At 76.9% G+C, this 14,423-nt stretch overlaps 1 protein-coding gene across 1 annotated transcript in view; it reads left to right on the plus strand.

The window, feature by feature from the left end:
* Positions 1-14,423, plus strand: part of WDR18 (WD repeat domain 18) — a 50,503-nt gene that overhangs the window by 7,798 nt on the left and 28,282 nt on the right. Inside the window, exons 3-4 of the mRNA XM_048497666.1 lie at positions 9,783-9,916; positions 13,239-13,380. Coding sequence (XP_048353623.1) covers positions 9,783-9,916; positions 13,239-13,380 — 276 coding nt within the window. The remainder of the gene's footprint in view (positions 1-9,782; positions 9,917-13,238; positions 13,381-14,423) is intronic.

Genomic DNA, 14,423 nt, shown 5'->3' on the forward strand with positions numbered 1-14,423 from the left:
CCCCCCACCCCCCCCCCCCCCCACCCCCCCCCCCCCCCACCCCCCCCCCCCCCCACCCCCCCCCCCCCCCACCCCCCCCCCCCCCCACCCCCCCCCCCCCCCACCCCCCCCCCCCCCCACCCCCCCCCCCCCCCACCCCCCCCCCCCCCCACCCCCCCCCCCCCCCACCCCCCCCCCCCCCCACCCCCCCCCCCCCCCACCCCCCCCCCCCCCCACCCCCCCCCCCCCCCACCCCCCCCCCCCCCCACCCCCCCCCCCCCCCACCCCCCCCCCCCCCCACCCCCCCCCCCCCCCACCCCCCCCCCCCCCCACCCCCCCCCCCCCCCACCCCCCCCCCCCCCCACCCCCCCCCCCCCCCACCCCCCCCCCCCCCCACCCCCCCCCCCCCCCACCCCCCCCCCCCCCCACCCCCCCCCCCCCCCACCCCCCCCCCCCCCCACCCCCCCCCCCCCCCACCCCCCCCCCCCCCCACCCCCCCCCCCCCCCACCCCCCCCCCCCCCCACCCCCCCCCCCCCCCACCCCCCCCCCCCCCCACCCCCCCCCCCCCCCACCCCCCCCCCCCCCCACCCCCCCCCCCCCCCACCCCCCCCCCCCCCCACCCCCCCCCCCCCCCACCCCCCCCCCCCCCCACCCCCCCCCCCCCCCACCCCCCCCCCCCCCCACCCCCCCCCCCCCCCACCCCCCCCCCCCCCCACCCCCCCCCCCCCCCACCCCCCCCCCCCCCCACCCCCCCCCCCCCCCACCCCCCCCCCCCCCCACCCCCCCCCCCCCCCACCCCCCCCCCCCCCCACCCCCCCCCCCCCCCACCCCCCCCCCCCCCCACCCCCCCCCCCCCCCACCCCCCCCCCCCCCCACCCCCCCCCCCCCCCACCCCCCCCCCCCCCCACCCCCCCCCCCCCCCACCCCCCCCCCCCCCCACCCCCCCCCCCCCCCACCCCCCCCCCCCCCCACCCCCCCCCCCCCCCACCCCCCCCCCCCCCCACCCCCCCCCCCCCCCACCCCCCCCCCCCCCCACCCCCCCCCCCCCCCACCCCCCCCCCCCCCCACCCCCCCCCCCCCCCACCCCCCCCCCCCCCCACCCCCCCCCCCCCCCACCCCCCCCCCCCCCCACCCCCCCCCCCCCCCACCCCCCCCCCCCCCCACCCCCCCCCCCCCCCACCCCCCCCCCCCCCCACCCCCCCCCCCCCCCACCCCCCCCCCCCCCCACCCCCCCCCCCCCCCACCCCCCCCCCCCCCCACCCCCCCCCCCCCCCACCCCCCCCCCCCCCCACCCCCCCCCCCCCCCACCCCCCCCCCCCCCCACCCCCCCCCCCCCCCACCCCCCCCCCCCCCCACCCCCCCCCCCCCCCACCCCCCCCCCCCCCCACCCCCCCCCCCCCCCACCCCCCCCCCCCCCCACCCCCCCCCCCCCCCACCCCCCCCCCCCCCCACCCCCCCCCCCCCCCACCCCCCCCCCCCCCCACCCCCCCCCCCCCCCACCCCCCCCCCCCCCCACCCCCCCCCCCCCCCACCCCCCCCCCCCCCCACCCCCCCCCCCCCCCACCCCCCCCCCCCCCCACCCCCCCCCCCCCCCACCCCCCCCCCCCCCCACCCCCCCCCCCCCCCACCCCCCCCCCCCCCCACCCCCCCCCCCCCCCACCCCCCCCCCCCCCCACCCCCCCCCCCCCCCACCCCCCCCCCCCCCCACCCCCCCCCCCCCCCACCCCCCCCCCCCCCCACCCCCCCCCCCCCCCACCCCCCCCCCCCCCCACCCCCCCCCCCCCCCACCCCCCCCCCCCCCCACCCCCCCCCCCCCCCACCCCCCCCCCCCCCCACCCCCCCCCCCCCCCACCCCCCCCCCCCCCCACCCCCCCCCCCCCCCACCCCCCCCCCCCCCCACCCCCCCCCCCCCCCACCCCCCCCCCCCCCCACCCCCCCCCCCCCCCACCCCCCCCCCCCCCCACCCCCCCCCCCCCCCACCCCCCCCCCCCCCCACCCCCCCCCCCCCCCACCCCCCCCCCCCCCCACCCCCCCCCCCCCCCACCCCCCCCCCCCCCCACCCCCCCCCCCCCCCACCCCCCCCCCCCCCCACCCCCCCCCCCCCCCACCCCCCCCCCCCCCCACCCCCCCCCCCCCCCACCCCCCCCCCCCCCCACCCCCCCCCCCCCCCACCCCCCCCCCCCCCCACCCCCCCCCCCCCCCACCCCCCCCCCCCCCCACCCCCCCCCCCCCCCACCCCCCCCCCCCCCCACCCCCCCCCCCCCCCACCCCCCCCCCCCCCCACCCCCCCCCCCCCCCACCCCCCCCCCCCCCCACCCCCCCCCCCCCCCACCCCCCCCCCCCCCCACCCCCCCCCCCCCCCACCCCCCCCCCCCCCCACCCCCCCCCCCCCCCACCCCCCCCCCCCCCCACCCCCCCCCCCCCCCACCCCCCCCCCCCCCCACCCCCCCCCCCCCCCACCCCCCCCCCCCCCCACCCCCCCCCCCCCCCACCCCCCCCCCCCCCCACCCCCCCCCCCCCCCACCCCCCCCCCCCCCCACCCCCCCCCCCCCCCACCCCCCCCCCCCCCCACCCCCCCCCCCCCCCACCCCCCCCCCCCCCCACCCCCCCCCCCCCCCACCCCCCCCCCCCCCCACCCCCCCCCCCCCCCACCCCCCCCCCCCCCCACCCCCCCCCCCCCCCACCCCCCCCCCCCCCCACCCCCCCCCCCCCCCACCCCCCCCCCCCCCCACCCCCCCCCCCCCCCACCCCCCCCCCCCCCCACCCCCCCCCCCCCCCACCCCCCCCCCCCCCCACCCCCCCCCCCCCCCACCCCCCCCCCCCCCCACCCCCCCCCCCCCCCACCCCCCCCCCCCCCCACCCCCCCCCCCCCCCACCCCCCCCCCCCCCCACCCCCCCCCCCCCCCACCCCCCCCCCCCCCCACCCCCCCCCCCCCCCACCCCCCCCCCCCCCCACCCCCCCCCCCCCCCACCCCCCCCCCCCCCCACCCCCCCCCCCCCCCACCCCCCCCCCCCCCCACCCCCCCCCCCCCCCACCCCCCCCCCCCCCCACCCCCCCCCCCCCCCACCCCCCCCCCCCCCCACCCCCCCCCCCCCCCACCCCCCCCCCCCCCCACCCCCCCCCCCCCCCACCCCCCCCCCCCCCCACCCCCCCCCCCCCCCACCCCCCCCCCCCCCCACCCCCCCCCCCCCCCACCCCCCCCCCCCCCCACCCCCCCCCCCCCCCACCCCCCCCCCCCCCCACCCCCCCCCCCCCCCACCCCCCCCCCCCCCCACCCCCCCCCCCCCCCACCCCCCCCCCCCCCCACCCCCCCCCCCCCCCACCCCCCCCCCCCCCCACCCCCCCCCCCCCCCACCCCCCCCCCCCCCCACCCCCCCCCCCCCCCACCCCCCCCCCCCCCCACCCCCCCCCCCCCCCACCCCCCCCCCCCCCCACCCCCCCCCCCCCCCACCCCCCCCCCCCCCCACCCCCCCCCCCCCCCACCCCCCCCCCCCCCCACCCCCCCCCCCCCCCACCCCCCCCCCCCCCCACCCCCCCCCCCCCCCACCCCCCCCCCCCCCCACCCCCCCCCCCCCCCACCCCCCCCCCCCCCCACCCCCCCCCCCCCCCACCCCCCCCCCCCCCCACCCCCCCCCCCCCCCACCCCCCCCCCCCCCCACCCCCCCCCCCCCCCACCCCCCCCCCCCCCCACCCCCCCCCCCCCCCACCCCCCCCCCCCCCCACCCCCCCCCCCCCCCACCCCCCCCCCCCCCCACCCCCCCCCCCCCCCACCCCCCCCCCCCCCCACCCCCCCCCCCCCCCACCCCCCCCCCCCCCCACCCCCCCCCCCCCCCACCCCCCCCCCCCCCCACCCCCCCCCCCCCCCACCCCCCCCCCCCCCCACCCCCCCCCCCCCCCACCCCCCCCCCCCCCCACCCCCCCCCCCCCCCACCCCCCCCCCCCCCCACCCCCCCCCCCCCCCACCCCCCCCCCCCCCCACCCCCCCCCCCCCCCACCCCCCCCCCCCCCCACCCCCCCCCCCCCCCACCCCCCCCCCCCCCCACCCCCCCCCCCCCCCACCCCCCCCCCCCCCCACCCCCCCCCCCCCCCACCCCCCCCCCCCCCCACCCCCCCCCCCCCCCACCCCCCCCCCCCCCCACCCCCCCCCCCCCCCACCCCCCCCCCCCCCCACCCCCCCCCCCCCCCACCCCCCCCCCCCCCCACCCCCCCCCCCCCCCACCCCCCCCCCCCCCCACCCCCCCCCCCCCCCACCCCCCCCCCCCCCCACCCCCCCCCCCCCCCACCCCCCCCCCCCCCCACCCCCCCCCCCCCCCACCCCCCCCCCCCCCCACCCCCCCCCCCCCCCACCCCCCCCCCCCCCCACCCCCCCCCCCCCCCACCCCCCCCCCCCCCCACCCCCCCCCCCCCCCACCCCCCCCCCCCCCCACCCCCCCCCCCCCCCACCCCCCCCCCCCCCCACCCCCCCCCCCCCCCACCCCCCCCCCCCCCCACCCCCCCCCCCCCCCACCCCCCCCCCCCCCCACCCCCCCCCCCCCCCACCCCCCCCCCCCCCCACCCCCCCCCCCCCCCACCCCCCCCCCCCCCCACCCCCCCCCCCCCCCACCCCCCCCCCCCCCCACCCCCCCCCCCCCCCACCCCCCCCCCCCCCCACCCCCCCCCCCCCCCACCCCCCCCCCCCCCCACCCCCCCCCCCCCCCACCCCCCCCCCCCCCCACCCCCCCCCCCCCCCACCCCCCCCCCCCCCCACCCCCCCCCCCCCCCACCCCCCCCCCCCCCCACCCCCCCCCCCCCCCACCCCCCCCCCCCCCCACCCCCCCCCCCCCCCACCCCCCCCCCCCCCCACCCCCCCCCCCCCCCACCCCCCCCCCCCCCCACCCCCCCCCCCCCCCACCCCCCCCCCCCCCCACCCCCCCCCCCCCCCACCCCCCCCCCCCCCCACCCCCCCCCCCCCCCACCCCCCCCCCCCCCCACCCCCCCCCCCCCCCACCCCCCCCCCCCCCCACCCCCCCCCCCCCCCACCCCCCCCCCCCCCCACCCCCCCCCCCCCCCACCCCCCCCCCCCCCCACCCCCCCCCCCCCCCACCCCCCCCCCCCCCCACCCCCCCCCCCCCCCACCCCCCCCCCCCCCCACCCCCCCCCCCCCCCACCCCCCCCCCCCCCCACCCCCCCCCCCCCCCACCCCCCCCCCCCCCCACCCCCCCCCCCCCCCACCCCCCCCCCCCCCCACCCCCCCCCCCCCCCACCCCCCCCCCCCCCCACCCCCCCCCCCCCCCACCCCCCCCCCCCCCCACCCCCCCCCCCCCCCACCCCCCCCCCCCCCCACCCCCCCCCCCCCCCACCCCCCCCCCCCCCCACCCCCCCCCCCCCCCACCCCCCCCCCCCCCCACCCCCCCCCCCCCCCACCCCCCCCCCCCCCCACCCCCCCCCCCCCCCACCCCCCCCCCCCCCCACCCCCCCCCCCCCCCACCCCCCCCCCCCCCCACCCCCCCCCCCCCCCACCCCCCCCCCCCCCCACCCCCCCCCCCCCCCACCCCCCCCCCCCCCCACCCCCCCCCCCCCCCACCCCCCCCCCCCCCCACCCCCCCCCCCCCCCACCCCCCCCCCCCCCCACCCCCCCCCCCCCCCACCCCCCCCCCCCCCCACCCCCCCCCCCCCCCACCCCCCCCCCCCCCCACCCCCCCCCCCCCCCACCCCCCCCCCCCCCCACCCCCCCCCCCCCCCACCCCCCCCCCCCCCCACCCCCCCCCCCCCCCACCCCCCCCCCCCCCCACCCCCCCCCCCCCCCACCCCCCCCCCCCCCCACCCCCCCCCCCCCCCACCCCCCCCCCCCCCCACCCCCCCCCCCCCCCACCCCCCCCCCCCCCCACCCCCCCCCCCCCCCACCCCCCCCCCCCCCCACCCCCCCCCCCCCCCACCCCCCCCCCCCCCCACCCCCCCCCCCCCCCACCCCCCCCCCCCCCCACCCCCCCCCCCCCCCACCCCCCCCCCCCCCCACCCCCCCCCCCCCCCACCCCCCCCCCCCCCCACCCCCCCCCCCCCCCACCCCCCCCCCCCCCCACCCCCCCCCCCCCCCACCCCCCCCCCCCCCCACCCCCCCCCCCCCCCACCCCCCCCCCCCCCCACCCCCCCCCCCCCCCACCCCCCCCCCCCCCCACCCCCCCCCCCCCCCACCCCCCCCCCCCCCCACCCCCCCCCCCCCCCACCCCCCCCCCCCCCCACCCCCCCCCCCCCCCACCCCCCCCCCCCCCCACCCCCCCCCCCCCCCACCCCCCCCCCCCCCCACCCCCCCCCCCCCCCACCCCCCCCCCCCCCCACCCCCCCCCCCCCCCACCCCCCCCCCCCCCCACCCCCCCCCCCCCCCACCCCCCCCCCCCCCCACCCCCCCCCCCCCCCACCCCCCCCCCCCCCCACCCCCCCCCCCCCCCACCCCCCCCCCCCCCCACCCCCCCCCCCCCCCACCCCCCCCCCCCCCCACCCCCCCCCCCCCCCACCCCCCCCCCCCCCCACCCCCCCCCCCCCCCACCCCCCCCCCCCCCCACCCCCCCCCCCCCCCACCCCCCCCCCCCCCCACCCCCCCCCCCCCCCACCCCCCCCCCCCCCCACCCCCCCCCCCCCCCACCCCCCCCCCCCCCCACCCCCCCCCCCCCCCACCCCCCCCCCCCCCCACCCCCCCCCCCCCCCACCCCCCCCCCCCCCCACCCCCCCCCCCCCCCACCCCCCCCCCCCCCCACCCCCCCCCCCCCCCACCCCCCCCCCCCCCCACCCCCCCCCCCCCCCACCCCCCCCCCCCCCCACCCCCCCCCCCCCCCACCCCCCCCCCCCCCCACCCCCCCCCCCCCCCACCCCCCCCCCCCCCCACCCCCCCCCCCCCCCACCCCCCCCCCCCCCCACCCCCCCCCCCCCCCACCCCCCCCCCCCCCCACCCCCCCCCCCCCCCACCCCCCCCCCCCCCCACCCCCCCCCCCCCCCACCCCCCCCCCCCCCCACCCCCCCCCCCCCCCACCCCCCCCCCCCCCCACCCCCCCCCCCCCCCACCCCCCCCCCCCCCCACCCCCCCCCCCCCCCACCCCCCCCCCCCCCCACCCCCCCCCCCCCCCACCCCCCCCCCCCCCCACCCCCCCCCCCCCCCACCCCCCCCCCCCCCCACCCCCCCCCCCCCCCACCCCCCCCCCCCCCCACCCCCCCCCCCCCCCACCCCCCCCCCCCCCCACCCCCCCCCCCCCCCACCCCCCCCCCCCCCCACCCCCCCCCCCCCCCACCCCCCCCCCCCCCCACCCCCCCCCCCCCCCACCCCCCCCCCCCCCCACCCCCCCCCCCCCCCACCCCCCCCCCCCCCCACCCCCCCCCCCCCCCACCCCCCCCCCCCCCCACCCCCCCCCCCCCCCACCCCCCCCCCCCCCCACCCCCCCCCCCCCCCACCCCCCCCCCCCCCCACCCCCCCCCCCCCCCACCCCCCCCCCCCCCCACCCCCCCCCCCCCCCACCCCCCCCCCCCCCCACCCCCCCCCCCCCCCACCCCCCCCCCCCCCCACCCCCCCCCCCCCCCACCCCCCCCCCCCCCCACCCCCCCCCCCCCCCACCCCCCCCCCCCCCCACCCCCCCCCCCCCCCACCCCCCCCCCCCCCCACCCCCCCCCCCCCCCACCCCCCCCCCCCCCCACCCCCCCCCCCCCCCACCCCCCCCCCCCCCCACCCCCCCCCCCCCCCACCCCCCCCCCCCCCCACCCCCCCCCCCCCCCACCCCCCCCCCCCCCCACCCCCCCCCCCCCCCACCCCCCCCCCCCCCCACCCCCCCCCCCCCCCACCCCCCCCCCCCCCCACCCCCCCCCCCCCCCACCCCCCCCCCCCCCCACCCCCCCCCCCCCCCACCCCCCCCCCCCCCCACCCCCCCCCCCCCCCACCCCCCCCCCCCCCCACCCCCCCCCCCCCCCACCCCCCCCCCCCCCCACCCCCCCCCCCCCCCACCCCCCCCCCCCCCCACCCCCCCCCCCCCCCACCCCCCCCCCCCCCCACCCCCCCCCCCCCCCACCCCCCCCCCCCCCCACCCCCCCCCCCCCCCACCCCCCCCCCCCCCCACCCCCCCCCCCCCCCACCCCCCCCCCCCCCCACCCCCCCCCCCCCCCACCCCCCCCCCCCCCCACCCCCCCCCCCCCCCACCCCCCCCCCCCCCCACCCCCCCCCCCCCCCACCCCCCCCCCCCCCCACCCCCCCCCCCCCCCACCCCCCCCCCCCCCCACCCCCCCCCCCCCCCACCCCCCCCCCCCCCCACCCCCCCCCCCCCCCACCCCCCCCCCCCCCCACCCCCCCCCCCCCCCACCCCCCCCCCCCCCCACCCCCCCCCCCCCCCACCCCCCCCCCCCCCCACCCCCCCCCCCCCCCACCCCCCCCCCCCCCCACCCCCCCCCCCCCCCACCCCCCCCCCCCCCCACCCCCCCCCCCCCCCACCCCCCCCCCCCCCCACCCCCCCCCCCCCCCACCCCCCCCCCCCCCCACCCCCCCCCCCCCCCACCCCCCCCCCCCCCCACCCCCCCCCCCCCCCACCCCCCCCCCCCCCCACCCCCCCCCCCCCCCACCCCCCCCCCCCCCCACCCCCCCCCCCCCCCACCCTCCCCCCCCCCCATCCCCCCCCCCCCCCCCCCTTCAAACCCTTTCCACCCCCCGCCCACCCCCCCCCCCCCCAAAACCCCCCCCCCCCCCACCCCCCCCCCCCCCCACCCCCCCCCCCCCCCCCCCCCCCCCCCCCCACCCCCAACCCCCCCCCCAACCCCCCCCCCACCCCCCCCCCCCCCCCCCCAGCCCCCCCCCCCCACCCCCCCCCCCCCCCCCCCCCCCCCCCCCCCCCACCCCCCCCCACCCCCCCCCCCCCCCCCTACTTCAATGCAGAAGCCAAAAAACACAACATTTCTCTGCAACTTACTACCAAGTTTCCATAGGCAGGCTGAGGCAGATAAGACACCTGTGAGAAGCAACAGTACAGAACAGCAGTCTCCCATCCCCCATGGCACCCATCCTGACACCCCCTCACAACAAACACCCTGTGAGGTGGGTGGAGCTGAAAGAGCTCCATAGAGCTGTGACTAGCCCAAGGTCACCCAGCTGGCGTGTGTGGGAGTGCACAGGCAAATCTGAATTCCTCAGATAAGCCTCCACAGCTCAAGCGGCAGAACGAGGAATCAAACCCAGTTCCTCCAGGTTAGAATGCACCTAGAATGCACACGAGGCTAAAGCAGAGAGGGGTGTCCTTGTGTTTTGGGGATGCCTTAGTTGGAAGGCAGCAGGGACAGACAATTATTCCAGCAGGCCCAACATATGTAGGTCACGGCCTGCTTCGCTCTCCCAAGGCAGTGTTTCCTTTACCTTCATCAAGTTGATGTGATTCCTAATAAGCATTAAGGGGGCAAAACCCCAAATGGTGCAAGAAGCACAATATTTATGAGATGATAATGGGGGAAAGGGGAAAAATAATATATTCTTTCCCCTACACATTTTACATGAGCTTCTTTTGGGGATCTGATTATGTGACTGCCTCATTATACCTTCCTCCTCTAACTAGGGACTAGAACATGAACTATTTTACCTATTTTGTTTTAAATAAATATTCTCTTTCTCATCACGCCCACGCTGACTACGCCTCTCCAACAAGTAGCGGCTTCCCTGGGCCGCATGATCGCCCCTTGGCTGGAGGCCATGTCCCCTGCCGGCTGCTGAATCTGGCTGTTGCCTTGTGCCCCATTGGGCTCTGTGTTCAAGTTCCAAGGGCAAGAAGTCTCACAAATCTTTCCTTCCTTTTGGGCTGACTACAGGTCTCCAGCGGGAATCTGCTCGCCATCCTGAACCGGCACTACCAGGACCTCTCCTGCCTGGCCTTCACGGATGACAGCAGCCACTTCCTCTCTGGGGCCAAGGACTGCCTGGTGATCGTCTGGAGCCTCTGCAGGTACGGGCTGCTGGGGGAGGGGGGATCCTTTTCTTCACCTCTGTCCTCTCAGTCGAGAAGCCGTGTGCAAGGCTGCCTTTGTGTGCTGCCCGCTTCTGCCGACCCACAGAGGCAATTACTGTTCACCAAGAGAAGCTGGAAATGCTCAAGCGGCTCCATTATTAATGAAATGGGTTTTTTGAGGCTTGCAATGGCTGTGCAGGGCCTGGGAGACTTTTCTTTTCAACAAACCCATAGAGCAAAACCAGGGGTTTATATCTGACTGGGAAACGCCTAATTTGTGAATCGCCTGGGGTGTAGGTTTACACCTTAGAAAGAAGGGGTGTGTTGGACTGGCGCTCCATCTTGCAGTGCCAGCTAGAAAGACCAGGGCTTCCTCTCTGGGACTCTCATCTGGGGAGCAGCTCAGCAACTTCCAAAGAATTCAAGTTTCCATCCTGGGCAGGGGATGAATCGCTGCTGCTCCCTCTCGCCCTTAGTTGTTTTGCGGCCTGGGAAGAGCGAAAGCCAATGGCTCCCTTCGGCTGAAGGCAGTGCTGCCGCCGCCAAGCAATGTTTTGTCCCATGAAACAAAACGGTGCAGAAGTTGCGAAGGGGGAGCAGAGCGCAGTTCTGAAAAACCTTCATCTGGGAAAATGGAATGAGGGCAGCATGTGGGCGTGGAGTGGCAGCCACGTCCCTCTTTGCTTTAAGGCCCTTTTCCCATTGCAAATATGGCCTCACCATCCAGATTTCCCAGTTGTGTGCAAAGATGAGGCTTTTGTGTGGTTTCCTTAAGAGCAATCAATCAATAGAATATCCCCCTCAACATTAAATTCCTCTACAGACAGACCATGCAGTTCAGGTATCCCTGATGGAGGATAGTATGCGCACGTGCTCTCGCTCCCTCTCTCTCTCCCTCTCTCTCTCCCTCTTCTCTCTCTCTCCCCCTCCCTCTCTCCCCCCCTCTCTCTCTTCTCTCCCTGTCTCTCTCCCTCCTCTCTCTCTCCACTCTCTCTTCTCCCTCTCTCTCTTCTCCCTCCTCTCTCTCTCCCTCCCTCCCTCCCTCCCTCTTACACACACACACACACACACACACACACACACACACACACACACACACACACACACACAAGGTTTCCAGGAGTTAACCTGGAACCTTTTTACGCCTGTGGGTACAGATGAGTTCATCCAAGTTGCTACTCCACAACTTCTGCCTCCACTTAGTTCAGTGAGCCATCTATTTCCATCGAAAAAGACTGGGTTTGCAGCTTCATCCTCTCCTGGGAGGAGACATTCTGCCTGTAGTCATCCAGGCTTGACTACCACAGTGCGTTGTGCTGGGCCCTCCCGTAAATTCCATCTGCTTTGCCATATATGCCGGCCACATTGTTCACATAGCTACTGAATCACCCCAGTGCTGAAAGATCTTCATGGGTTGCAACTTTAGTTCCCAGCTGCTGGTCTTGACTTATATAGCCCTAAAAGGCCTGGAAAGAGGGACTCTGCACGACTGTCTACTCCCCCAGGAGTCTGCCTGAGAACTTCCTGAGCCCTGCAAATGAATGCCTCCCTGTCCGAGGCAGCCTCAGGGGGTCTGGGAAGAAAGAGGCCACCCTTGCTCAGGCATCATGCAGGGCCCGTTCCCTGGAAAGGGCTGCGGGAAAGAGGCTGGAGACATCTAACAGGATGGAGGCGCCTGCCTTGAGGTTTGGATAAGGGCTGTGAGGTGGCGCTTGCTGCCGGATCTCCCCCGCCCCCCCTCACATACACAGGTAGAAGGAAGAGGAGGAAAAGAAGAGGAGGAGGAGGAGTTTGGGTTTATATCCCCCCTTTCTATCCTGTAGGAGACTCAAAGGGGTTGACAATATCCTTTCCCTTCCCCCCTCACAACAAACACCCTGTGAGGTGGGTGGGGCTGAGAGAGCTCCGAAAAGCTTTGACTAGCGGCTAGCCCAGGGGTAGGGAACCTGCAGCTCTCCAGATGTTCAGGAACTACAATTCCCATCAGCCCCTACCAGCATGGCCAATTGGCCATGCTGACAGAGGCTGATGGGAATTGTAGTTCCTAATTTATCTGGAGCTGGTTCCCTCACCTAGCCTATGATCACCAGCTGGTGTGTTGGAGTGTGCAGGCTAATCTGAATTCCCCAGATAAGCTTCTACAGCTCAGGCGGTAGACCGGGGAATCAAACCCGGTTCCTCCAGATTAGAGCGCATCTGCTCTTAACCACTACGCCACTTTTGCTTCTGTTCTATTCCTGTTATGCTGCAGCAGTCATTCAGATGTGGGTCCTTCGGCAAATGTTTGGCGCTCCAGCTCTCTTGCTGTGGTTTCTTCGCCCTTCTGTTGATTCTCTTCATTGTGATCTATATTTATTTATATTTTCCCCTGCCCCAGCCCACTCAGAGTGCAGCATTGCCTCCCAAACTTCTGAAGTATACTTTCCTCTTCTAATTTTTTTAAGTGTTTCAGTGTTTTAAGGTGAAGAGTTGTGTGGTCAGGGGATTTTGATCCCTCTTTGATTCACTGAGGTGTAGAGAGGGAGGTGAGCATAGAACGGTGGTTCCTGTGGAGATATGCTGGGTAGCACCAGGATCCCCAACCTTTTTGAGCCTGTGGGAACTCTGGCACAGGGGATTGGCACAATCACAAAATGGTGTAGAGTCAACCGCTAAATGTCATGGAGCAAAGTTAAGTATAACTTTTATTGTACCTCTTTGACATTTCTAGCAGAAGCTCTGTTTAACAGGGTGTCTTTTAGCCTGCACAGCCTATCAGAAGCTCTGCTGGCCAAACCCCTCATCAATCTCCTCCCAGTTTTTCAAAGCACTTGGCAATCATCAGGGCAGGTGGGGGGCATGTTGGGGACCCCTGATGAAGCCATTTTGGGGGGTGGCTAATTTTGCCATCTGTGAGCACTGGGAATGATAGGGCCATCCTTTCTCGTCTAAGGTACATGCAGTGGAGGTCTGTTAGAAGGAGAAAGGCCAGGAAACTACATTGTGCAATGTAGCAGCAGGCAGACTCTTTGTGGGAGGTTACTTGGGGGGTTGCAAAGCCTCCTGTGGTGGTTTTTCTTTCCTCCGGCCCAGCCCAGCCGTATGCTGTTCACGGTTCTGGAATTGCTTCTCTAAGATGCTACAACTAGAGGGCTTTTTATCACCCCTTCCTACCATTCTCCACACTCTCGTTATTGGCAGCTGCTGTAAACAACTTCTGAAAGATTCATCCTCCAAGCTCCACCCTGCAGCCTTGGCTTTTTTTTTAAAAAAAGAAACCCACCTGAAGTTTCTCCATCTGTCCTGTGCTGAGGGGTTCTTTCTCTCTCCCTGTACGTAGTGTGCTTCAAGTGGAGCATGGCCAAAGCCCTGAGCCCCGCCACGTGTGGTCACGACACAGCCTTCCCATCACAGACATGTGTTGTGGAGTCGGTGGCCCCTTGGCGCGAGCTGCCACAGCCTCCCTCGACCAAACAGCCAAGGTAAGAGGGCCAGTGCCAGGAGCTCATGCATTGTTTGGGGGGGGGGGGTCTCTTTATGTGGGCGACAGGGCTGACAGCTGTTTGGGATTTTGGTTTACACAGAAGCATGGAGCTAGAAGGGACCTCAGAAAATGTTCCAGGATCCCTGGGCCAATCTTGCCTGGGGGGGGATTCCTCCCTGACCTCTGAGTGACCATCATCATCAGCTTGGGCATGTCAGAGAGGGCCATGAGAGCCTGGCTTTTCCCTTCCTGATCTTCCTCGGGAATCAGCATTGCTGTCAGGTGGCTGCTCAAGCTCTGCTTAAAGCCCTCCAAAGAACAAGACATCTCTTCTTAAATGATGGTGCCCCAAACTGGGCTCCATACTTCACACGAGGTCTGACCGGTGCAGAGCAGGAGTCAGGTCTGCTGTTCTCCTGTGAGTCACTTGCCACAGCCTCATTCCAGTAGCCACTTTGGTGTTTTAGGCAAGCCTTTGAACTTCTCTCTGTCAAATCCAGCTTAAGATCTTTTACATGCAAGCTGAGGGTCCTATGAGGACTCATTGGGTGGGGGTGGGGTGGGGGGAGTGTGTGTGTGTGTGTGTGTGTGTGTGTGTGTGTGTGTGTGTGTGTGTGTGTGTAAATTTTTCTGGGGTGGGAAATGGAAAAAAAGAAGGGGAGATTTGAAGTATTATGTCACGCTGGCTTGCCTGGCAAACTGACACTTTGTTATCCTTTCCACATCGCGACTTTCCCCATCAGGGTTTTGATATATCACAGGTCAGCATAAGAAAGCACGTGGGAATTTGGGGGGAGTTTTTCAGAAACCGCAGACAACACGCAAAGGCCAGGAGGCAACACAAAAAAGTGTAGAAACTCAGAAATGCATAAAATATATGTATAGTATCGTATAATATCAACATATTTTATCTTTTAATAGCATAAATATACAGGATTCCATTTTTTAAGTTAAAAGAAAAAGAAAAAAATCACACTTCTTCTCTGGCATGAAGGGAGGGCCAAAAAACTTTTCGTGGATTTCCAGATCATGGGGGGTTCT

The sequence above is a fragment of the Sphaerodactylus townsendi genome, linkage group LG05, assembly GCF_021028975.2.
Source record: "Sphaerodactylus townsendi isolate TG3544 linkage group LG05, MPM_Stown_v2.3, whole genome shotgun sequence".
Lineage (NCBI taxonomy): Eukaryota > Metazoa > Chordata > Lepidosauria > Squamata > Sphaerodactylidae > Sphaerodactylus > Sphaerodactylus townsendi.